Source organism: Triticum aestivum, chromosome 4B (assembly GCF_018294505.1).
Source record: "Triticum aestivum cultivar Chinese Spring chromosome 4B, IWGSC CS RefSeq v2.1, whole genome shotgun sequence".
In the NCBI taxonomy this organism is placed as follows: domain Eukaryota; kingdom Viridiplantae; phylum Streptophyta; class Magnoliopsida; order Poales; family Poaceae; genus Triticum; species Triticum aestivum.
Genome location: NC_057804.1, coordinates 623,750,808 through 623,777,639, shown reverse-complemented (window position 1 = coordinate 623,777,639; position 26,832 = coordinate 623,750,808). Strand labels below are relative to the sequence as shown.

At 46.9% G+C, this 26,832-nt stretch overlaps 1 protein-coding gene across 2 annotated transcripts; it reads left to right on the top strand.

The window, feature by feature from the left end:
• The first annotated feature begins 7,375 nt into the window (after positions 1-7,375).
• Positions 7,376-14,033, top strand: LOC123089455 (probable inorganic phosphate transporter 1-7). Of its 2 annotated transcripts, XM_044511135.1 has the most exons (2): positions 7,376-9,122; positions 13,762-14,033. In XM_044511135.1, the coding sequence occupies exons 1-2, from the start codon at positions 7,550-7,552 to the stop codon at positions 13,833-13,835; spliced, it is 1,647 nt and encodes a 548-aa protein (XP_044367070.1). In that variant the 5' UTR covers positions 7,376-7,549; the 3' UTR covers positions 13,836-14,033. The 2 variants fall into 2 exon arrangements, with proteins under 2 accessions (XP_044367070.1, XP_044367069.1); XM_044511134.1 differs by lacking the exon at positions 13,762-14,033 and having other exon boundaries at positions 7,379-9,306.
• Positions 14,034-26,832: the final 12,799 nt, after the last annotated feature.

Here is a 26,832-nt window from a genome sequence, read left to right as displayed (position 1 = left end):
ATCCTGGTGCTCGCATTAATTACTGGATTTATTTCAGGATTTTCGGCGATGCACATTCAGTGGGAAGAGATGTTTTCGTCGACGACGAGGTGCCTACGATGACGGCTGAGTCTTTTGAAGGTGCTCATAGGGGTAGAGTGTGTGTGCGCATGTTCATAGGGTGAGTGTATGCGCGTGTATATGATCGCTTTGCGTATGTACTGTGTTAAAAAAAGAAGTGGGTCTAGTTTAGACTCTAAATATGTCTACATACATCCGTATGTAGTTCGTATTAAATATTTAAATAACTTATATTTAAAAACGGAGGAAGTACATGTTATGCACGGAGTCATAAAACCATACACAATCTGTCCGCCTTGATCTAGGCTGAGCTGTTACGCTCTGAGCTGCAAGACATGGCTTCATCACGGTTGGTGCAGGCGACCTAGCCTATAGTTGATATGGTTGATTCCTTGCACGACAAGCTTTCTCCTGCGCCGGCTGAGGCTCACACCCTAATACACCGTCTCCTCTGTCTGAGCTTGATGTTGCTTTGTGGATGTCGGACAGGTGGAGCTCTATGGATGCTTCTCCCGTCGTGCTTCGGTCGCCTCATTGCCACTGCCTGCCTTGCCCTATGTGGGCGAGGACTCTAGCATGAGTCCAGCACCAGTGTGACGGATCATGCCCGAGCTTCATAAATTGTGCTAGGAAGCTATTTCGACTTTGTCGGAAACACCTTCGCAGATAGGCTCACCTGCGCCTCCGTTCATGGATTTAGTGCCCTCTCCACCACCCTTGGATCCTAACCACTCATCCGAGCTAGACGAGTAGGTCTTTCCTATGGGGTGATGTTGTTGTGGCCGGAGTTTCGGTGCTTAACCTCGAGGACCTGGTCGCCATCAAGCTTAATGATTTCCTCGGTGAGCTGGACCCTAGCATGAGCAAGGTAATCGGACGTCTCATGAGGAAAAAAGCTCTCCCTAGATCCGGCATTCGCAGAGATAAATCGAGCAAGTGCAAGAGCAAGAAGGGTGGTGATAAAGGGGATGATGCAGGTAGTTCCGTGATGCAATTTTCTGGACTACAAGTGTGGGCTCAGATGTGTTTGTTGTCTTCGCCCAAGTGTTCTTCTCAACTTGTAGCTAGTCGATGCTGTTTTGTTTGTGATTGTGAGACCCAAGTATTGGGAGGTTGTAGCAGTGTTGTGTTGGGTGTGTTGGGAGGTCGCACTTTCTGGTCCTGTGGCTTCATTGTTTGGGAATAGTCCGTGTGTGGGGTATTCATTGCGATTGTTTTCGCTTGGTTCTCCACTAATAAACTAGGCAACTCTCTTCTTTGCTCGATTCTGTGTGCTGGGAGCCTTCTAGCTCGTGCGGAGACTACTTTGGGAAAGCCCTCTCCTGCGTCGGCTGAGGCGTCACCCCTTAATACATCATCTCCTCTGTCTGAGCTTGATGTTACCTTTGTGGATGTCGGAGAGGTGGATCTCTATGGATGCTTCTCCCCTCGTGCTTCGGTCGCCTCATAGCCGTTGCCTGCCTTGCCCTATGTGGGCTCTGGCATGAGTCCAGCACACGTGTACGGAGCATGCCCAAGCTTCATAAATTAAATGAGGAAGCAGTTTTGACTCTGTCGGAAACACCTCTGCAAATAGGCTCACTTGCGCCTCCACTCATGGCTTTGGCGCCCTCTCCACCACCCCGAGCCTAACCACTCATCTGAGCTCAATGGGAGGTCTTTCCTATGGGAGACAATGTTCTTGTGGCTGGACTCTCTGTTCTTGACCTCCAGGACATTCTCACCATCAAGCTTAATGATTTCCTCGGCAACCTAAACCCTAGCATGAGCAAGGCAATCAGACGTCTCATGAGGAAAAAACTCTCCCTAGATCCTGCATTCGCGGAGGGAAATCAAGCAACTGAAAGAACAAGAATGGTGGTGATAAAGGGGATGATGCAGGTAGTTCCATGATGCAATTTTATGGACTACAAGTGTGGGCTTGGTTGTGTTTGTTGTCTTCATCCAAGTGTTCTTCTCAACTTGCAGTCAGTCAATGTGTTCTGTTTTGTGATGTTGAGACCCAAGTGTTGGGAGGTTGTAGAAGTTTTGTGTTGGGTGTGTTGGGAGGTCAACCTTTCTGGTCACGTAGCTTCATTGTTTGGGAATAGTTTGCATTCGGGGTCTTCGTTGTGATGGTTTTTGCCCAGTTCTCCGCTAATAAACCGGGCAACTCTCTTCTTAATTAATGGACAAGGCAAAACTTTTGCCTCTGTTTCAAGAAAAATACTACTACCTCTGTCCCAAAATATAAGAACGTTTTTAACACTACACTAGTGTCAAAAACGTTCTTATATTAAGGGACGGAGGGAGTACATGTTATGCCGAGGAGGTGAGGACTATCTTAACTGCATTCTTATGATTTTTTTACATAAAAAATTGAACAAAAGAAGGCGGCGCACGAGGAACCCAAATGCATTCATTGTTGGAAATATGGACTAGAGGCAATAATAAAATAATTATTATTATATTTCCTTGTTCATGATAATTGTCTATTATTCATGCTATAATTGTGTTATCCGGAAATCGTAATACATGTGTGAATACATAGACCACAACATGTCCCTAGTAAGCCTCTAGTTGACTAGCTCGTTGATCAACAGATAGTCATGGTTTCCTGACTATGGACATTGGATGTCATTGATAACGGGATCACATCATTAGGAGAATGATGTGATGGACAAGACCCAATCCTAAGCATAGCGCAAGATCGTGTAGTTCGTTTGCTAGGGCTTTTCAATGTCAAGTATCATTTCCTTAGACCATGAGATCGTGTAACTCCCGGATGCCGTAAGAATGCTTTGGGTGTACCAAACGTCACAACATAACTGGGTGACTATAAAGGTATACTACGGGTATCCCCGAAAGTATCTGTTGGGTTGACATGGATCGAGACTGGGATTTGTCACTCCGTATGACGGAGAGGTATCTCTGGGCCCACTCGGTAATGCATCATCATAATGAGCTCAATGTGACCAAGTGTTTGGTCGCGCGATCATGCATTACGGTACGAGTAAAGTGACTTGCCAGTAACGAGATTGAACGAGGTATTGGGATACCGACGATCGAATCTCGGGCATGTAACGTACCGATTGACAAAGGGAATTTTATACGGGATTACTTGAATCCTCGAGATCGTGGTTCATCCGACGAGATCATTGAGGAGCATGTGGGAGCCAACATGGATATCCAGATCCCGCTGTTGGTTATTGACCGGAGAGTCGTCTCGGTCATGTCTGCGTGTCTCCCGAACCCGTAGGGTCTACACACTTAAGGTTCGGTGACGCTATGGTTGTAGGGATATTGGTATGCGGTAACCCGAAAGTTGTTCGGAGTCCCGGATGAGATCTCGGACGTCACGAGGAGTTCCGGAATGGTCCGGAGGTGAAGAATTGTATATACGAAGTCCAGTTTCGGCCACCGGGAAAGTTTCGGGGGTCACCGGTATTGTACCGGGACCACCGGAAGGGTCCCGGGGGTCCATCGGGTGGGGCCACCTATCCCGGAGGGCCCCATGGGCTGAAGTGGGAGGGGAACCAGACCCTGGTGGGCTGGTGCGCCCCTCCTTGGGCCTCCCCTGCGCCTAGGGTTGGAAACCCTAGGGGTGGGGGGCGCCCCACTTGACTTGGGGGGCAAGTCCCCTCCCCTAGCCCCCCCTTGAGATGGGATCTCTAGGGGGCCGGCGCACCCCTAGGCCCCCTATATAATGAGGGGGGAGGGAGGCAGCCGCACCCTAGTCCCTTGGCGCCTCCCTCTCGCCTCGTAACACCTCTCCCTCTCGCTGAGCTTGGCGAAGCCCTCCCGAGATCGCCGCTGCTTCCACCACCACGCCGTCGTGCTACTGGATCTCCATCAACCTCTCCCTCCCCCTTGCTGGATCAAGAAGGAGGATACGTCTTCCCCAACCGTACGTGTGTTGAACGCGGAGGTGATGTCCGTTCGGCACTAGGATCTTCGGTGATTTGGATCACGACGAGTATGACTCCCTCAACCCCGTTCTCTTGAACGCTTCCGCTCGCGATCTACAAGGGTATGTAGATGCACTCCTTTCTCTCGTTGCTAGATGACTCCATAGATTGATCTTGGTGAAGCATATAATTTTTTTATTTTCTGCAACGTTCCCCAACATTCATCTCAAATAATAGAACGCGAAGTACAAGGCCTTGTTTAAAGATACAAGAGATGAGAGAAAGAGCAGAGCCTAAGAGCAAGAGATGAAGAAAGCCACTTGAGATACGAATCTAAAACAGATCATGTAGAACATCTAGGTATCAAAGAGAGAGCTAAACCAGAAGAGAAGGTTGCTGGTAGGAACAAAGATATCATGTCGTGCAAGTGTAACTCATGTGAACATCTCAATCACTGCAAGGCAAGATTCCTTTGACCTGCTACTTTCCCTAAATGCTGGAATTAACTCCCAGTAAAGTCTCCCTTGAATAGTGCTTCCAATCGCAGCAGTGAAGAAAGCCTTAAAATGCCTACATAAAGGGAACAGACCTAAAACTTAAAGTTTGACTGAAAAGTTGGAACAAACCTAAAACCTCCAAGTATTTTGGAACAGGGAGAGTACATTTTTATGTTTCTGCAATCTAAAAAGGCCCTATACATGAAACTAATTATGTAAAAACAATACAACAAAAGGTAACCAACACTATTCAGAGCGCTCAGGCCGAGCCAAAGTAGCTGAGCCACAACCTAAAAACCCAACATGAGCCAAGTTTGACCAACTCTACAGAAAATATATCAACATCTACAACGCCAAATTAGTTTCATTGGATTCATTGTAATGTACTTTATACTATTTATACTTGAAGTTGTGGATATATTTTTTCTATAAACTTGGTCAGACTTGAGGAAGTTTTACTTAGGACAAACCTAAAACCTCAACTATTTAGGAACCGAGGGAGTAGGAATAAGAAAAACGAAGAATTGAGCACAGACCTGGAATCCTACATGATTTTAAACACATGAATCCTTCAACAAGTGTATTTGAATGGCATGAACTTAATATATAGAACGTAGGAGAGAGAGAAGAAAGACATAGAAACTGTGTAAGTCTTTTTTTAGAGATTATCTTTCCGTGCATATAATGTAGAAACTGTAGCACTACTATTGTCATGTCGCAAAAGTCATTTTTTATAGATTACGTTTCCATGCATATAGTATAAAACTTTAGCACTATTGTGGTCACTTTGCGTGCTTTGAGCGGTATTCTCAATAACGTCACTATGCATTTCCATGTCAACAACCCTTTGCAAGGGATATATCTGAGCATTTTGAGTTAAACTGAGGTTGGTGGTAAGAACTCTAGTTGTGTGCAACAAATCAACTTTGCAAGAAACAAATTGGAGAGTGCTCAATAGTGGGAAGCATTGGTGGTGAGTATATTCTTTCGCAAAAACTAAATGGAGTGACAACTGTGGCACTATAATTGGGAAGGACAACTTTTTTCTTCACGAGATACTAATTCTTTTTTCTTAAATATCTTCTCGATAAATACATGATTTGTTTGTGAAATTCATATGCTCTATGGTGTTGTTCTAATGGTATATGCTTGTTGACGATATATGGGCACATATTGGAAGACTATCATACATGTTAGATGGTGACCATGTTTCACAGGTCATGGATAAGCCGACATCAGTCCCATTAGTATGGATTCATGTTGGTAGAACACGTTGTCAAACATGCATATTTTGAGACGTAACAAGAAGTGCCATGTTTTATTTTCAAGTGCAATATTTATGCTATGTCCTAGACTTGAAGTCGTCCCATGTTTTGCTAACATGAAACAACCTTCTTAGGGACTATGAGGAGAGGGGATTCAAACCCGAGACCTGCAAGAACCAATAGACTCATGTACATCTTATTTTTCTAAGGATAACCATTTAATTTTGATTTCATTTGATTATTTTTAGCTAACAATAGCCAACATTTCCCTACAATATTGGTAATGAGTTATTAGGTGGTAACAATCCTTGATGTTAAACTCATGGTAATAAAGTATTGGAAAAGTTGTGAATGGGCAAGGATGTATTAACTTTAGACATGATTTTGTAATATATATTTTGCATGGGGATCTTGCGATACTATAATATAACATAACAAAAATTCTACAAAACCATGGCTATAGTACAACACTATAAAATGTTAAACACAAAACATCAGGAACACGCAATTGTACTTGGTACACACAAGATGAAGGATTGGTAGCCTATAAATACAAATTCATAGAAATGCATGCCTCCCCCCCCCTCCCCAAATGGCACAACATATATCACCATGAAACTTTACAAATCAAAGCAACTTTAATCAATTAAAAAAGCAACCTTAACACGACGGTGTATACAATCTTATCTGGAATTCTTGGTACAGTAGTAGGTTACACGCGAGCCCCTCTCAACAGCGAAGGCTGGCATGTTTTGGTTCATGTGACATAGTTTGATCATGTGTGGATATATAAACACAAAAAAGTAAGGACGTTGGATACTGCAGACAAAGGGATTGGCTATAGGTAAGTCGACTGAATTTTCAAAGTCGGCCAGTCGATTCATTTTGTATGCCAGATGCAGATCTAACGACATGCGACCCTTCTTCTTCCTCTCACCTACGACCTCCCAATGTTCCACCGGCCGAACCGCCGGCCACCACCACCCGCAGTGGCGGAGCTACGTTGAAGGCTGCAGGGGCCATGGCCCCCCAGCCTTGGTCAAATTTGTGAAAGAATTTTTTTGAGAGGAGAGGAAGATTAGGAAAAATAGAATATTTTGGCCAGCTAAACACCCATATTTATGTTTGCCCCCCCCCCCCCCCCCCCCCCCCCCAAAGGATCCTACATAGCTCCGCCACTGACCACCCGCGGCCGGCCGCGCTCGCGCGCCCGCCTCGCCACACTGCCCTCCCCTCAACCTCCCCTCACCACCAGTCTTTTGCCGCCCATGGCAATCCCTCTAGCCCCGGCCTCGCCGGTTTTCTGTCCGGCGAATCTGCACCATTGCCCCCACCCTAAACCCTAAGTATAGATACCGGGGTAGCCTGCCCAACAAGCTTCTTCCTCCCCTCCGACGAGTTTCTTCCTCCCCTCCGACTATTTCATCAACCAAAATTGATTCACCCCAAATTCGAAATTCAGGTGATTGAATGTACCTATTGTGGCAGACAAAACAAGAATGTGTCCCCCGCATGCGCGCAAAAGAGCTTCGCTACGCACGGGAAACTCTGAGCCCATCCATGTTTTTTCTCTACAAAGAAGAGAATTTATTTTTGCGGGAGAGAAGAGAACCGTTAAACAGGGAGAAGTAGTTGGTCTCGAAGGAACGAAGGACCAGGAGCCCCGAATATGCCCACCTCTCCGTATATACATGGCTGACAGACACCTGTGCCTTCTCCCTCAGTTCACTCCCATCCTAAACCTCAACAAACCTTCCACCGCGCCGGATCGCACCACCACTTTTTTTCGCCGCCTGCCGGAACGCACGCATAGAGAGAGGTTGGCGCGCGCGCGGTGGCAATGGCGGGCGACCAGGTGCACGTGCTCTCGGCGCTGGACGGCGCCAAGACGCAGTGGTACCACTTCACGGCCATCATCGTCGCCGGCATGGGCTTCTTCACCGACGCCTACGACCTCTTCTGCATCTCCCTCGTCACCAAGCTCATCGGCCGCATCTACTACACCGTCCCGGGCTCGCCCCGCCCGGGCAGCCTCCCGCCGACCGTCTCCGCGGTCGTCAACGGCGTGGCGTTCGTCGGCACGCTCTCCGGCCAGCTCTTCTTCGGCTGGCTGGGTGACAAGGTTGGCCGGAAGAGCGTGTACGGCATGACGCTGATGCTCATGATCCTCTGCTCTGTCGCGTCGGGGCTCTCGTTCGGCAACACGCCCACCAGCGTCATGGCCACGCTCTGCTTCTTCAGGTTCTGGCTCGGCTTTGGGATCGGCGGCGACTACCCGCTCTCCGCCACCATCATGTCCGAGTACGCCAACAAGCGGACGCGCGGGGCGTTCATCGCCGCCGTCTTCGCGATGCAGGGGTTTGGCATCCTCGCTGGCGGCGGCGTGGCGATCGGGATCACGGCGCTGTTCAGGGACCTGTTCCCGGCGCCGCCGTACGCGGCGGACCCCGCGGCGTCCACCCCGGCGCAGGCGGACTACGTGTGGCGCATCGTCCTCATGCTCGGCGCGCTCCCCGCCGCGCTCACCTTCTACTGGCGGATGAAGATGCCCGAGACGGCGCGGTACACGGCGCTCATCGCCAAGAACGCCGAGCGCGCCGCGGCCGACATGTCCAAGGTGCTCCAGGTGGAGATCACCAAGGAGCAGGCCGGTGATCTGGAGACCGTGATTACCATCAAGTCCCACACGCCGCTGCCGTCGTTCGGCCTCTTCTCCGGGGAGTTCGTGCGCCGGCACGGGCTCCACCTCGTCGGCACCGCGTCGACGTGGCTCCTCCTGGACATCGCCTACTACTCGCAGAACCTGTTCCAGAAGGACATCTTCAGCGCGATCGGATGGATCCCGCCGGCGCCGACGATGAGCGCGCTGGACGAGCTGTTCCACATCGCGAGGGCCCAGATCCTGATCGCCCTCTGCGGCACCGTGCCGGGCTACTGGTTCACCGTCGCCTTCATCGACTCCATCGGCCGCTTCAAGATCCAGCTCATGGGCTTCTTCATGATGACTGCCTTCATGGTCGGCCTCGCCGTGCCCTACGACTACTGGACGGGCCAGGGCCACCAGGCCGGCTTCGTCGTCATGTACGCGCTCACCTTCTTCTTCGCCAACTTCGGCCCCAACGCCACCACCTTCATCGTCCCCGCCGAGATCTACCCCGCGAGGCTCCGCGCGACGTGCCACGGGATATCGGCCGCCTCGGGGAAGGTGGGCGCCATCATCGGCTCCTTCGGGTTCTTGTACCTCGCCCAGAGCCCCGACCCGGCCAAGACCGCCCATGGATACCACCCCGGCATCGGCGTGCGCTACTCGCTCCTCGTGCTCGCTGGGTGCAGCTTGATGGGCTTCCTGTTCACCTTCCTCGTTCCCGAGCCCAAGGGCAAGTCCTTGGAGGAGATGTCACGTGAGACCGAGCCCGACCACTGCTAGGTAGTCTATCTACTCCTAGATGACTGTCGGTGAACACTGCATTCAGTTTTGGCAATTAGGGGATGGCGACATGGTGAAATAATCGTCAGAATTATTTTAAGAAGTAGATGTTCTTCTTTCTCTGTATCGTAGTACGGTTGAATAGGATAAATAACATTTTATTTGACCTATCATTGAGGTTTGGGGGATTTTTGCCCACACCCCCACCCATCACCAGCAACACTAAAATTTAGGACGACTATTCCAATGTGTTTCTTAGCAAGTTTATTTCTCAGAGTATAAACGTGTAACCAGAGAAGTGGTTTGAGGGAAGACGCCTCACAACATGGGCGATCGGCTCATATATATATATGACTCGGTTACAAAGGCTTGGAAGCCAAGAAACAATCTAAATGTATCAACAACAGATCGGGAAGATACGGTATGTACAATACGTTTTCATCTATACAAGATCTACATACGTTAACACAGAACCCTCGTTGTGTGTTACAATACTACAATTATGGAGATATGATTTAAGCACATCAAGGATAAAATAGACATCCCCGCAAAAAAAGGATAAAATAAACATGCAAACCAGGTGAGCTGCCCTCGAAACCATATACGCTAAGAGCGGTTTTGGAGTGGCTCCGCCACATCTAGGGATGACAACATTGTGAAATAATCACAGAAGTTGTTCTTAGAAGTAGAAGCTCTTCTCTTTACCTGTCGAACTAGAGTTGACCAGGCAAAAGTTTCTATTGTACTTGACACTGTGAGGTTATGGGAGCTCCCCCTCCCCTCTAACCCATCACGAGCTAGAGTGCAAGTTTTCCTTTGGCTTAAAGATCATCTTCAGTTATGGAAGATCTGAAAGCAAGCATAGATTTTATCATAGAACCAGCTAGGAAAACTCAAGTCCTAGTATGATAGGCTCAAGATGAAAGACATAGAAACAGTCGATGCCTTCACTCTTAGGATGACAACCATCACCTATGAGATACGAGGGCTTGGAGAAAAGTTCAATGAGACAACTATCGTCGAGAAAATTCTTCGAACGGTTTCATCAAAGTTTCTCCAAATTGCATCTACCATAGAGCAGTTTGGCGATTTCAAAATGATGACTATGGAGGAAGTCACGGGGAGGTTGAAGGTTCACGATGACCAATACAATGAACAACTTATGTTGGCAAGATCAGAGTGGAGAGCAAGTGACGGTGTCATGAATTAGGGGGTACTCACCTCGCCGGTCTATCACTCATGGGCCGGTCTGGGCCATGTTTCCCATGACCCCTGGCATACTCAAGGTAGGATCCTCCGAAGACTTGGTGCCCACTTCAAGGCATATTCAAATATTCTGCATGTTTATCGAGTAGGACCTGGGTAAACACCGTGTCCCTACTCTTTCTGTGACCATCTAACCGAGATCACTAGCTCGGGACCCCCTACCTGAGATCTGTCGGATTTAGCTCCAACATTGGTGGCCCGTACATGTCCTGTTGTGTGGTCACAAAAGCTCAACTCCCACCCTGTGTCTAGACATGACTCCTAACGAAACAAATCTAGTGATAGGATCTTCCGCCGCGACTTCGGATATGGCCGAAGATTCTCAAGCAATCACCGCCCAAGAGCTGGTTTCGCACCCGCCATGGGATAAAGGTCACATATGCTCGGACCAAGCCTGGAGCTCGGACCCGAAGATTCATCACTGCAACCCAGTCAACGTAGTCGTGATCTGGAGACCGCGATGTCCATCAAGTCCCACACGTCGCCGCTGTTGTTCCGGAGCCCAAGGGCAAGTCCTTGGGGGAGATGTCACGCGAGACCGAGCCCGACCGTTGCTAGGGTCATCTCGTCGTTGCATCAAGATCCGCTGCATTAGCTAGTCTATCTACTCCTAGATGACGGTCAGTGAATACTGCATTTAGCTCTGGCAATTAGGGGATGGAGACATGGTGAAATAATAGTTCAGAATACTAAAAACAAACTAAAGTGCCTAAGCTTTGGTTTTTCTTGTTTTTATTACTTTTTCTTTAGTGTCCTGTGAAAAAGTATGTAGCTTGCCTTGGGAAGCTACTTATTTACATGAGGAGGGCTTTGGGTATGTTCTGGCGTACAGCTAGCAAGTTTTGACCAAGTCACTTGATAACCCACAAGTGTAGGGATCGCAACAGCTTTCGAGGGTAGAGTATTCAACCCAAATTTATTGATTCGACACAAGGGGAGCCAAATAATATTCTTAAGTATTAGCAGTTGAGTTGTCAATTCAACCACACCTGGATAACTTAGTATCTGCAGCAAAGTATTTAATAGCAAAGTGGTATGATAGTAATGGTAACAGTGGCAAAAGTAAAGATAATAGTTTTGTAGTAGATGTAACAGTAGCAACGGAAAAGTAAATAAGCAAAACACAAGATGTGAAAAGCTCGTAGGCATTGGATCAGTGATGGATAGTCGGATGCGATTCCTCATGTAATAGCTATAACATAGGGTGACACAGAACTAGCTCCAGTTCATCAATATAATATAGGCATGTATTCCGAATATAGTCATACGTGCTTATGGAAAAGAACTTGCATGACATCTTTTGTCCTACCCTCCCATGGCAGTGGGGTCCTAGTGGAAACTAAGGGATATTAAGGCCTCCTTTTATAGAGTACCGGACCAAAGCATTAACACATAGTGAATACATGAACTCCTCAAACTACGGTCATCACCGAGAAGTATCCCGATTATTGTCACTTCGGGGTTGTCGGATCATAACACATATTAGGTGACTATAGACTTGCAAGATAGGATCAAGAACACGCATATATTCATGAAAACACAATAGGTTCAGATCTGAAATCATGGCACTCGGGCCCTAGTGACAAGCATTAAGCATAGCAAAGTCATAGCAACATCGATCTCAGAACATAGTGGATACTAGGGATCAAACCCTAACAAAACTAACTTGATTAAAGGTTAAATCTCATCCAACCCATCACCGTCCAGCAAGCCTACGATGGAATTACTCACGCACGGCAGTGAACATCATGAAATTGGTGATGGAGGATGGTTGATGATGACGATGGCGACGAATCCCCCTCTCCGGAGCCCCGAACGGACTCGAGATCAGGCCTCCCGAGAGAGATTAGGGCTTGGCGGCGGCTCTGTATCATAAAACGTGATGAAACTTTATCTCTAATTTTTTCTCCGTGAAATGGAATATATGGAGTTGGAGTTGAGGTCGGTGGAGCGTCAGGGGGCCACGAGTGTAACACCCACGATGCAGCTATATCTCCCACGTGTCGAAGCACGACTTAGAGGCATAACCGCATGGTGGTTTTGTCGCAAGAAGGGTCATCTTCATGCAATCCCATGTAATGAACAAGAATGGGATACAGAGAGTTGGCTTACAATCGCCACTTCACACAATACATAATTAAGATCATACATCATTCAAATACACTCATAGACCGGCTACGGTCAAGTTCAAATGAAAAGAAGACAACCCCAAATGCTAGATCCCCGATCGTCCCGACTGGGCTCCTCTACTGATCATCTGGAAACGAAACATAGTAACGACCAAGGGCCTCATCAAATTCCCACTTCAGCTCAGTTGCGCCATTTGCGCCAGTATCCTCGGCACCTGCATCTGTTTTGGTAGAATCTGTGAGCCACAGGGACTCAGCAATCTCACACCCGCGAGATCAAGACTATTTAAGCTCATAGGTAGGAAAGGGTAATATGGTGGAGCTGCGGCAAGCACTAAGCATATATGGTGGCTAACATACGCAAGTGAGAGCGAGAAGAGAAGCAACGCGTCGGTCGAGAAGCTAGAAGTGATCAAGAAGTGATCCTGAAACTACTTACGTCAAGCATAACACAAAACGTGTTCACTTCCCGGACTCCGCCGAGAAGAGACCATCACGGCTACACACGCGGTTGATGCATTTTAATGAAGTCAAGTGTCAAGTTATCTACAACCGGACATTAACAAATTCCCATCTGCCTCATAACCGCGGGCACGGCTTTCGAAAGATTATATACCCTGCAGGGGTGTCCCAACTCAGCCCATCACAAGCTCTCACGGTCAACGAAGGATAAACCTTCTCCCGGGAAGACCCGATCAGTCTCGGAATCCCGGTTCGCAAAACATTTCGACAATGGTAAAACAAGACCAGCAAAGCCGCCCGATGCGCCGACAAATCCCGATAGGAGCTGCGCATATCTCGTTCTCAGGGCACACCGGATCGTCCAAACTTCCGGTAGGCCAGCCCAGAGTTGCCCTTGGTGGCCACCGGCGGTTGACAGGTTGGACCAACACTCACGACGAGCACTGGCCCGGGGGGGGGGGGGGTAAATAAAGATGACCCTTGGGCTCGCGAAAAACCCAAGGGAAAAGGGCTTAGGTGGCAAATGGTAAAACCAAGGTTGGGCCTTGCTGGAGGAGTTTTATTCAAAGCGAACTGTTAAGGGGGTCCCATAAATCACCCAACCGTGTAAGGAACGCAAAATCAAGGAACATAACACCGGTATGATGGAAACTAGGGCGGCAAGAGTGGAACAAGTCACCAGGCATAAGGCCGAGCCTTCCACCCTTTACCAAGTATATAAGATGCATTAATTAAACAGGAGATATTGTGATATCCCAAAATATCCATGTTCCGACCAGGAACAAACTTCATCTTCACCTGCAACTAACAACGCTATAAGAGGGGCTGAGCAAAAGCGGTGACATAGCCAAACAACGGTTGCTAGGTCAGGTTGGTTAGAGGGTTGACATGGCAACAGGGAGGCATGGTAAACAAAGGCAGGTAGAGCTAACATAGCGATAGAGCGAGTACTAGCAAGCAGAGATAGAAGTGATATCGAAGGTATGATCATCTTGCCTGCAAGGTTCTCAGAGTTGTCGAAGGCTGGATCCTCGTAAGCGTTCTCAACAGGTTCCTCGTGCACGTACTCGTCTCCCGGCTCTACCCAAAGCAAGAACACAAGCAAAGGAACCACAATAAATCACTGTGCAATGCACAAGCAACATGATGCAATACATGTCATGATATGCGAGATGTGGTATGCAATGCATATGCGTGCTTCGGAAGGAAAGATGGTGAACAAAGCATCAACTTGGCAAACCAAGTATGCCGCTGGAAAGATGAGATGATTTCGGTTGAAATCGATATAAAGATCACCGGATTTGGATGCACGGTTTGCAAATGACAAGCAAGACAAGAATGACACAAAGCTGCGGTTAACAGCACGATGTTACTTAGCATGCAACAAGAAACTATGCTACAGCACCCCAACATAAAAAAAAGCATATGGCAATGATCTACAGGAGATGCTTTACAAAAGAGGAATACTGGGCTACGGCTAAATCACATCATAACAGGTTCAAACAAGCATGGAGAAGTGCAAAAATATTATCAGGTTGGGCATGGCATAAACAGCAGCACGAAGCAATGTTCAGAGCAAGCTATCAACATGCTACAGAAACTTATAATAGCAAAATGAGACATGGCATGAATCTACTCAAAGCATAGATCAAAAGTCCCTTACTGACCATAAGCCAAAAAGGACCATAGAATAGGATGGCACCCACGTAAACATAGCAAGTTCCGTTAACAGATTCAGCAAACAAAGCATGGCATTGACATAATTATGAAGGCACCTTCGTGAGCTCGATGCACTCACTACAGAGCATCCCATGATAAACTAAGCATACATCCATCAAGAAGACATGTCATAGAAGCTATACATGGCAAGAAACAAGATCATAGCATATCCGGACCAACTACAACAACCCCGGCAAAATTGAATAACATGTAAACAATCTGTCAGGAAACAATTTGAAGCAAAAGTAGAGCACGAAAATGACATGCTAGACTACTCCATAATTGCAACCAGGACCATGGATGGATATAGCAAAACCATGTTTTTAAAACACCCTTACTGAAGTATCTCAAATTATGCATGGATCTCTCTGTAGCGACATGTTTACATGGCATCAAAATTACAGCAGAACAGAGACTAAAATCGGCGTTAACACGAAGCCTAGTTTGCATGCTTGTGCTAGTCACCACATTGATCACAAAAATACATGGTAAGAACCTATTTAAAGAAGACATAGCCTAGTTCAAAACACATTTAGGGACCAAGTCCATAGGATGCACACATCAATCATGGTAAAAATGACAAAACAGCTCGTTCTGATAAGAATCTAAAACTAACAGTATGAAGCCCTCTTCCAACAGCATTTCGGGCATCAAGATAAGCTCAAATGTAAATGATTCAATGGAATGAAATGACGTACTCTTCGAGACGAACAATTTGACATACTACATGCATGAAACAGAGCCACGGACGTGAAGATGTGATGCAATGAAAATGCAACAATTTTTATGGCAGTTAAGGACTTAGCGAAAAAAACGGGGGGGGGGGGGGGGGAGAAGAAGTCAATCGGAGTCGGGGAGGAGGCCGGAGCTTGACTGCCGGAGTCGGGGAAGGACGAAGGAGAGGCCGGGCCGCCGGAGGCGCGGAGGACGGCGCCGCGGCAGCGGAGGACGCCGGAGTTGGAGCCGCGGGCAGCGAGGTCGGCTCCGGACGGCGCGGCTGGCTCCGGCCGGAGGCGAAGGGGTCGGCGACGGGGCGGAGGAGAGACCGGCGGCAAGGCAGAGGCGGCGGCGATGCGGCGGCGGAAGACGGCGCCTGCGTCGGGCGCGGCTACGCGTGGGCCGAGCGGGGGAGCGGCGGCGGCGCGCGGGCTGGGCGGGCCCCGCCTGGGCCCGGCGGGCCGGCGGCGCGGGAGTGCGCGGAGGGCCACGTGGCAGCGCCTGACTGGCTCGGGCACAGCGGGGCGGACGTGTCCGGTCGGACCGGACGTGTCCGGCAGCGCGGAGAGGGATTTCGCTAGGGTTTGCCCGTGAATTTCGGAGGGGGAGGCATATATATAGGTAGAGGGAGTTAGGAGTGTCCAAATGAGGTGCGGTTTTCGCCCACACGATCGTGATCGAACGACGAAGAGCATGGAAGTGACTTAGATGGGTTATTGGGCTGTTTTGGAGGGGTGTTGGGCTGCAACTTAAAAGAGGCCTTTGCGGATATGCGGATAACCGTTGGAGTACCAAACGAGCTCCAAGTGACCCGAAACTTGACAGGTGGTCTACCGGTGCTATACCAGGGCCACATGACAAGGCTCGGTCCATTCCGAGAACGTTCAATACCCGCACACGAAAAGAGACAAGAGGGGTGCGTCGGTGCATGTGGGAGTGTCGGATTGCGAAACGGACAACGGGGAAAATGCTCGGATGCATGAGACGAACACGTATGCAAATGAGATGCACATGATGACATGATATGATATGCATGACATGAATAAAATGCAAAACAAAAAACAAACCCAACCACGGAGGGAATATCATATCACATAGCCGAAAATGGCAAGAGTTGGAGTTACAAAGATGGAAAGTTACATCCGGGGTGTTACAACACTCCACCACTACAAGAGGATCTCGTCCCGAGATCTAGGACTGAAAGAACTCCGGATATTCGGAACGGAGGTGATCCTCGCGCTCCCAGGTGGCTTCTCGGTCGGAATGGTGTGACCACTTCACTTTCAGGAATTTGATTGACTTGTTGCGAGTCTTGCGCTCGGTTTCTTCAAGAATAGCAACGGGGTGCTCATGATAAGAGAGATCTTCTTGGAGGTCGATCTCTTCGAAGTTGATAGTGCGCTCAGGAGTCTTGAAGCACTTGCGAAGCTGTGACACGTGAAACACATCGTGCACGTTTGCAAAGTTGGATGGAAGCTCAAGTTGATAGGCGAGGTCGCCTCTTTTGCCAATGATCTTGAAAGGACCCACGTATCTAGGGGCAAGCTTCCCTTTGATACCGAAGCGACGAGTGCCTTTCATTGGAGAGACGCGGAGGTAGACATGGTCTCCGATTTCAAAAGCCAAGTCACGGTGCTTGCTATCATAGTAACTCTTCTGTCGCGATTGCGCGGCTTTGAGATTCTCACGAATGACTTTGCACATTTCTTCGGCTTCTGTGATCAAGTCGTTGCCAAGAAGTTGGCGTTCACCTGTCTCAGACCAGTTGAGAGGAGTACGGCACTTTCTGCCATAGAGAATTTCGAATGGGGCCTTGCCCGAACTCGCTTGGAAGCTGTTGTTGTAGGAGAACTCGGCATATGGAAGACAATCTTCCCACTTCATACCGAAAGAGATGACACAAGCCCTGAGCATATCTTCAAGGATTTGATTGACTCGCTCGACTTGGCCACTTGTTTGAGGATGGAAAGCTGTGCTGAAACGAATGTTGGTGCCCATGGCCGTCTGAAAGGAGTCCCAGAACTTAGAAGTGAAGATGCTTCCACGATCTGAAGATATCAATTGTGGAATGCCGTGCAAGGAGACAATTCTGGAGGTGTATAGCTCTGCCAGCTGAGCTGCTGTGATAGATTCTTTGATAGGAAGAAAATGAGCCACTTTGGTAAGCTTGTCAATGACAACGAAGATAGCATCATTTCCACGCTTGGACTTAGGAAAACCAGTCACGAAGTCCATCTCGATATGGTCAAACTTCCATTCCGGAATAGCAAGAGGTTGGAGGAGACCAGCTGGTCGTTGGTGTTCTGCTTTCACTCTTCTGCAGACATCACATTCATTCACGAATTGAGCAATCTCTCGCTTCATTCGAGTCCACCAATATGACTGCTTGAGGTCATGGTACATCTTTGTACTTCCAGGATGAATGGATAGGAGGGAATTGTGTGCCTCATTCATGATGACTTTTCTCAGATCACCTTTTGGAACCACAATTCGATCCTCGAAGAAAAGAGTATCTTTGTCATCCAAGCGATAGCACTTGTATTTAGGAATGCCCTTGTCAATACCACGTTTCACCTTCTTCACCATGGTATCCAGGAGTTGTGCCTCACGAATTTGATCTTCCAAAGTAGGAGAGACTATGAGGTTGGCAAGAAAGCCTTGAGGAACAACTTGAAGATTCAGCTTGCGGAAGGCTTCACAAAGATCCGGTTGAAACGGCTTGAGAATTAGACTGTTGCAATAAGCCTTTCTGCTCAGAGCATCTGCAATCACATTCGCCTTGCCAGGAGTATATTCGATACTCGGATTGTACTCTTGAATCATTTCGACCCATCGAGTTTGCCTGAGGTTAAGGTTGGGTTGAGTGAAGATATACTTGAGGCTCTTGTGATCGGTGAAAATGTCCACTTGCCTTCCCAATAAGAGATGTCTCCATGTTATCAATGCATGGACAACTGCCGCCAACTCAAGATCGTGAGTGGGGTAGTTCTTTTCGTTGGGCTTCAACTGACGAGAGGTATAGGCCACAACTTTTTTCTCTTGCATCAACACAGCACCGAGACCTTGAAGGGAAGCATCACAGAATACTTCGAATGGCTTGGATTCATCAGGAGGAGTCAAAACAGGAGCTGTGACTAGCTTCTCTTTGAGGGTGTTGAAAGCGACGTCACACTCAGGCGTCCAGACATACTTGACATGCTTCTGGAGGAGGTTGGAAAGAGGCTTTGCAATCTTTGAGAAGTTCTCAACGAATCTTCGGCAATAGCTTGCAAGACCAAGAAAACTGCGGAGCTGCTTGACATTCTGAGGAGGTTCCCAATTCAGAACTGCAGAAACCTTCGCGGGATTAACAGCAATGCCCTTGGCAGAGATGATGTGACCAAGATAAAGAACTTCATCAAGCCAGAACTCACATTTGGAAAACTTCGCATAGAATTGATGCTCTCTGAGCTTGTCGAGCACCAATCGCAAATGTTTGGCATGATCCTGCTTATTCTTGGAGAAGACCAAGATATCATCGAGATACACTAGAACGAATTCATTGGTGTAGGGGTTGAAGATAAAGTTCATCATGCGAGAGAACGTTGGAGGAGCATTGACAAGGCCGAAAGACATGACAGTATATTCATAAGAACCATAGCTTGTTCTGAATGCTGTCTTGGGAATATCTTGTTCACGAATGCGAATCTGAGGATAACCCATACGAAGGTCAAGCTTGGAGAAAACTTTAGACCCTTTGAGTTGCTCGAAAAGCTCATTTATGTTGGGAAGTGGATACTTGTTCTTGATTGTCTTCTTGTTCAATGGACGGTAATCGACGCAAAGTCGGTCCGTGCCATCCTTCTTCTGGACAAAAAGAACTCCACAACCCCATGGGGAAGAACTCGGTCTGATCAAACCCAGACGCTCTTGTTCATCAAGCTGCTTCTTCAATTCCTTCAGCTCCTTGGGTCCAAGCTTGTAAGGACGCTTGCAAACGGGTTCTGTTCCAGGCTCAAGATCAATAACAAACTCAACTGGCCGATGAGGAGGCATACCCGGAAGCTCTTCTGGAAAGACATCTTGGTACTCACAAACGACTGGAATTTGAGAAATAGCATCCAACTCGCCCTTCTCATTGAGAGAAAACAACCGAATGGTTTCATCACGAGCGGCATAGATGATAACATCCTCAGAAGGGTGTGTCAATTGAATTTGCCTGGCAGCACAATCAAGCTGAGCCTTGTGCTTAGAAAGCCAGTCCATCCCAAGAATTAGATCAATATCAGAATCACCAAGAACCACTAGAGAAGACAGAAATTTATAGTCGCCCATCTGGATGGAAACATCCGGAACCATGGAGCTTGAGTTCATGAATTTACCCGGAGAGACAACTGATAACGGTCTAGGCAAATCTTGAAAAAACATCTCATGCTTAGATGAAAAAGGTCTTGAGATGAAACTATGCGATGCACCAGTATCAAATAAGACTTTTGCAGGAATATCATTAACAGGAAGAATACGGATGATCACATCTGAAGAATCCTCTGCCTGAGCTGCATTCAACATGTTGACCTTTGCAAACTTGGAATTATGCTTGACCACTGCATTGCTTGAAGATCTCACAGGAGGAGGAGGAGGAAGGCGCCTTTGATTGATGCATTTGTTCACGTAGTGACCTTTCTGCTGGCACTTGTTGCAAGTCACTTATGAGAGCGGACGATGATAAGGAGCACTTGACCTTGGAGCTTGAGACTGAGACTTGTTCTGATAGCTTGGGTTGGGTGGGTGGGAAGATCCACGACCACCTGAGTTCTTCTGTTGGTAAGGCTGACGAAACGGAGGAGAAGGAAGATAGAACTTCTGCTGCTTAGCTGCCACTTGTGAGGAAGAAGAAGATTGCACTGCATCTCTGATTCTCTTCTTAGAAGCCTCACACTTGAGCTGAGCACCTTCTTGCTTGAGTGCCATATTGTAGAATTGATCAAACTGAGTAGGCTCAACAAGAACGAGAGCTAACTGCAGATCCTCTCTAAGGCCACCTCTGAACTGATAGATCATACTCTTCTCATCTGGAACATCTTGCTTAGCAAAGCGAGCAAGTTTCTGAAACTGCTTGTTGTATTCATACACTGACATGTTGCCTTGCTTGAGATTGCGGAACTCCTCACGCTTGCTCTCAACAACACTGGTAGGAATATGGTGAGCTTTAAAGTCCCGACAGAAATCAGTCCAAGTAATCACTCGACCACCTCTGGAATCCTTGTATTGCTGGAACCAATCAGCTGCCTGATCCTTGAGCTGAAAAGAAGCGAACTTGACATAGTCCTCAGGCCTGACATTGCTGCATTCAAAATGCTTGTTGATATCCATGAGCCAATCATCGGCGTCTGTGGCCTCGACACAGTAGCTGAAAGACTTCGGCTGATTTGCAAGGAATTGGTTGAGGGTAGGAAACTGAGGCTGATGATTGAACTGCCCTTGACCTTGATTCCCTTGGTTGCCTTGGCCTTGGTTGCGCTCTTGCATGAGCTGGATCATCATCTGAGCATGGGCGTTAGAGGCTGCCATCAAAGCTTGCCATGCCTCCGGAGGCGGAGGTGGAGGTGGAGGGTTCGCCTGACTCCCATCATTGCGTTCCGGATTCTGACGCGTTGGCGGAGCCATCCTGAAGAGGGTGACATCCGTTAGCATCTTGATAGACAGATAGACAAGTTGAATCAATGGATAGAAATTGCAACATATAGTCTTCACAATAAACATTCGAACAAGGATGAACGAATGAATTCCAAAGTAAACATCACACGTCCATAAAGGTGAGAAGCCACTTGATAGAGATTGATGAATGAAATAAACAAGGTACAACTGGAAAAATAAGTGGTAAGGATTACTCAATCACAAAGCAAATATCTGCGGGAAGAAATGCTAGAGCTACTTGAATCCCACCTATAAACTCCCGAAACTTTCTGGTTATGCAATCTGGTGTTGGGGATACAGGGGAAGCAAAATATCTCACCCAAACTAACAATCCCAACATCCAGCTGTATCAATCCGTCAACACATAACCAAGAAACCTTCGGAAATCGTGTACCTCAACCTTCGAAAAGCATCCGTTATACGAGTTATGGCAATACTCCCGAGCTCGCCCCAGTACTAGGTTATCAGGGTTATCTCACCAACAACTGTACAAAAGAGATTTTCGATGTCGGCAAATCTCAGGTATTCCAGAACTGCAACGATAAAATTGTGACGACAACACCTCGGAGCTCAACTCCCCGGGACATTGCCACAACCCCTAAATGCCAGGAGGCACCAAGAACAATGTTCTCGTCACAAAACCATCGGAACGATTCCAAGATACCCGCGTGATCCTAAATTTTTTTGAGTGAAATTTGAGAAGAGGAAAGTCAAAACATCTACGTCAGGAGACCTCACCAGAGCGACGAAGGGACTGAGGAGTAAAAAGAATCCTACTCTCCGATATATATAATCCTAAGACTCAAAACATTTTTGTTCTAGACTCAACATCGCCAGCAAACAATCAAGCAGGGGCTCCTAAGTCGGGGATGGCTCTGATTACCAACTTGTAACACCCACGATGCGGCTATATCTCCCACGTGTCGGAGCACGACTTAGAGGCATAACCGCATGGTGGTTTTGTCGCAAGAAGGGTCATCTTCACACAATCCCATGTAATGAACAAGAATGGGATAAAGAGAGTTGGCTTACAATCGCCACTTCACACAATACATAATTAAGATCATACATCATTCAAATACACTCATAGACCGGCTACGGTCAAGTTCAAATGAAAAGAAGACAACCCCAAATGCTAGATCCCCGATCGTCCCGACTGGGCTCCTCTACTGATCATCTGGAAACGAAACATAGTAACGACCAAGGGCCTCATCAAATTCCCACTTCAGCTCAGTTGCGCCATCTGCGCCAGTATCCTCGGCACCTGCATCTGTTTTGGTAGATTCTGTGAGCCACGGGGACTCAACAATCTCACACCCGCGAGATCAAGACTATTTAAGCTCATAGGTGGGACAGGGTTAATATGGTGAAACTGCGGCAAGCACTAAGCATATATGGTGGCTAACATACGCAAGTGAGAGCGAGAAGAGAAGCAACGCGTCGGTCGAGAAGCTAGAAGTGATCAAGAAGTGATCCTGAAACTACTTACGTCAAGCATAACACAAACCGTGTTCACTTCCCGGACTCCGCCGAGAAGAGACCATCACGGCTACACACGCGGTTGATGCATTTTAATGAAGTCAAGTGTCAAGTTATCTACAACCGGACATTAACAAATTCCCATCTGCCTCATAACCGCGGGCACGGCTTTCGAAAGATTATATACCCTGCAGGGGTGTCCCAACTCAGGCCATCACAAGCTCTCACGGTCAACGAAGGATAAACCTTCTCCCGGGAAGACCCAATCAGTCTCGGAATCCCGGTTCGCAAAATATTTCGACAATGGTAAAACAAGACCAGCAAAGCCGCCCGATGCGCCGACAAATCCCGATAGGAGCTGCGCATATCTCGTTCTCAGGGCACACCGGATCATCCAAACTTCCGGTAGGCCAGCCCAGAGTTGCCCCTGGTGGCCACCGGCGGTTGACAGGTTGGACCAACACTCACGACGAGCACTGGCCCGGGGGGGGGGGGGGGGTAAATAAAGATGACCCTTGGGCTCGCGGAAAACCCAAGGGAAAACGGCTTAGGTGGCAAATGGTAAAACCAAGGTTGGGCCTTGCTGGAGGAGTTTTATTCAAAGCGAACTGTTAAGGGGGGTCCCATAAATCACCCAACCGTGTAAGGAACGCAAAATCAAGGAACATAACACCGGTATGACGGAAACTAGGGCGGCAAGAGTGGAACAAGTCACCAGGCATAAGGCCGAGCCTTCCACCCTTTACCAAGTATATAAGATGCATTAATTTAAACAGGAGATATTGTGATATCCCAAAATATCCGTGTTCCGACCAGGAACAAACTTCATCTTAACCTGCAACTAACAATGCTATAAGAGGGGCTGAGCAAAAGCGGTGACATAGCCAAACAACGGTTGCTAGGACAGGTTGGTTAGAGGGTTGACATGGCAACAGGGAGCCATGGTAAACAAAGGCAGGTAGCGCTAACATAGCGATAGAGCGAGTACTAGCAAGCAAAGATAGAAGTGATATCGAAGGTATGATCATCTTGCCTGCAAGGTTCTCAGAGTTGTCGAAGGCTGGTTCCTCGTAAGCGTACTCAACAGGTTCCTCGTGCATGTACTCGTCTCCCGTCTCTACCCAAAGCAAGAACAAAAGCAAGGAACAAAATAAATCACGGTGCAATGCACAAGCAACATGATGCAATACATGTCATGATATGCGAGATGTGGTATGCAATGCATATGCGTGCTTCAGAAGGAAAGATGATGAACAAAGCATCAACTTGGCAAACCAAGTATGCCACTGGAAAGATGAGATGATTTCGGTTGAAATCGATATAAAGATCACCGGATTCGGATGCACGGTTTGCAAATGACAAGCAAGACAAGAATGACACAAAGCTGCGGTTAACAATACGATGCTACTTAGCATGCAGCAAGAAACTATGCTACAACACCCCAACATAAAAAAACTCAGATGACAACACTTTCTCAAAACAATCATAATATGATATAACAAGATGGTATCTTGCTAGCCCTTTCTAAGACCGCAAAACATAAATGCAGAGCACCTTTAAAGATCAATGACTGACTAAACATTGTAATTCATGGTAAAAGAGAACTAGTCAAGTCATACCCAATATAAACCAATAGTAATGAATGCAAATGACAGTGTGCTCTCCAGCGGGTGCTTTTTAATAAGAAGGTGATGACTCAACATAAAAGTAAATGGATAGGCCCTTCGCAGAGGGAAGCAGGGATTTGTAGAGGTGCCAGTGCTCGATTTTAAAATAGAGATGAATAACTTTTTGAGCGGCATACTTTCATTGTCAACGCAACAACTATGAGATGGCGATATCTTCCATACTACATGCATTATAGGCGGTTCCCAGATAGAATGGTAAAAGTTTATACTCCCCCACCACCAACAAGCATCAATCCATGGCTTGCTCGAAACAACGAGTGCCTCCAACTAACAACAACCCTGGGGGAGTTTTGTTTAATTATATTGATTTGCTTTGATCTTTTTGGATCATGGGACTGGGCATCCCGGTTACCGGCTTTTTCTCGTGAATGAGGAGCGGAGTCCACTGCTCTTGAGAATAACCCACCTAGCATGGAAGATACGGACAGTCCTAGTTGAAACATGAGCTGCTCGAGCATACAAAATAAAATTTCATTTGAAGGTTTGGAGTTTGGCACATACAAAATTACTTGGAACGGCAGGTAAATGCTGCATATAGGAAGGTATGGTGGACTCATATGGAATAACTTTGGGGTTTAAGGAGTTTGGATGCACAAGCAGTATTCCCGCTTAGTACAGGTGAAGGCTAGCAAAAGACTGGGAAGCGACCAACTGAGAGAGCGACAACAGTCATGAACATGCATTAAAATTAATTCACACCGAGTACAAGCATGAGTAGGATATAATCTACCATGAACATAAATATCATGAAGGCTATGTTGATTTGTTTCAACTACATGCGTGAACATGTGCCAAGTCGAGTCATCCAATTCATTCAAAGGAGGATACCATCCCATCATACCACATCACAATCATTTTAATAGCATGTTGGCACGCAAGGTAAACCATTATAACTCATAGCTAATCAAGCATGGCACAAGCAACTATAATCTCTAAATGTCATTGCAAATATGTTTACTTCATAATAAGCTGAATCAGGAACGATGAACTCATCATATTTATAAAAACAAGAGAGGTCAAGTTCATACCAGCTTTTCTCATCTCAATAAGTCCATCATATATCGTCATTATTGCCTTTCACTTGCACGACCGAACGATGTGTATAATAATAATAGTGCACGTGCATTGGACTAGGCTGGAATATGCAAGCATTCAACTCAAGAGAGAAGAAAAGTAATATGGGCTCCAAATTAAATAAACAATCATGCATATGAGAGCCACTAAACATTTTCAATATGGTCTTCTACTCTCGACCCCCAAAGGAAAGAAAACAAAATAAAACTATTTACACGGGAAAGCTCCAAACAAGTAAGAAGAAGAACGAGAAATCTTCTTGGGTTTTCATTTTAAGTCTACTACAAGCATGGAAATTAAACTAACTAATTTTTTGGGTTTTTCTTAAGGTTTATCAAACACACAAGAAGAAAGATAGAAAAAGAAAATTAAACTAGCATGGATAATACAATGAAAGAGTATGAGCACTGACGACTAGAATAGTGTGTGAACATGAATGTAAAGTCGGTGAGAAATACGTACTCCCCCAAGCTTAGGCTTTTGGCCTAAGTAGGTCTACTGCCAAGGACCGCGGCTACTCTCCCCGGTGTACTGAGGAGTGTAATCAGGATACCACTGGCCGGCCATCTCCTCTAGATCCCACTGGTAAGATGATGAACGATAAGGGTCCAGTGAAGGTTCCGGCTCAGGCTCAGGCTCTGGAGTGGATGCTTGGCCTCGATGAGTGTACACCGCCTCCGGCGTGACAAGATAATTAACTGCAGTCAAATCAAACAACAAAGGTGCTGGCAGAATAATAGTCTCATTGTGTTTCTTATTAAATATCAGGTTATACAGAAGCATCTTATCTTCGTTGTCAACAATAAACTCATGCGCTACCATGCTCCTGTAATCTAAAATGTAAGGAGGCAATATTGTCTCCTCTTTTTCATGGTGCCTAATAGGTATCTCAAAATGTTTAGCAAGACGTGCAGCATAGATACCTCCAAAGATGGGGCCTTTTGTACGGTTCAGGCTTAGCCATTTAGCAATAACGACACCCATACTAAAACTATTATCACCAAACAAGGCATGGAGAAGAATAATAATATCAGGAACATTGAAGTTTCCACTATTTCCACGACCAATTAAGCATCAACTAGCAAATAAGGCAAAGTAGCGTAAAACGGGAAAGTGTATGCTAGAGATTCTCGCATCGGAACCCTTCTTTGGATCCCCTACAGTAATGGTGTTAACAAAGCCGTCCACATCTTTACGATGTGGTTCATCTAGTTTACCCTCAAAGGGTATTTTACATACCGCGCAAAAATGACGTAAAGACATTTCCTTGAATTCATCATATAAACGAAATGATACTGAAGGTGGTGACTTCTTAGGATAATAATAAAAGTTTTGCATGAAAGTATTGGTGAGTAAGAGATACTGATCTATCCGGTCGTGGAGGAAATCGGTGAGGCATGCATTCTTGATCAAAGAATAAAAGTCTTCGTAAATTCCGGCTTCTCTCAAGAAATTGTCGCATGACCATTCACACGGCCATACTTCC

Excerpts from the sequence above, each read along its gene's own strand:
- LOC123089455 (XM_044511135.1), top strand. The coding sequence starts at position 7,550 with ATGGCGGGCGACCAGGTGCACGTGCTCTCGGCGCTGGACGGCGCCAAG. Across the intron at positions 9,123-13,761 it reads GATGTCACGTGAGACCGAGC|GTTCCGACCAGGAACAAACT; the intron begins CCGACCACTGCT and ends CAAAATATCCAT.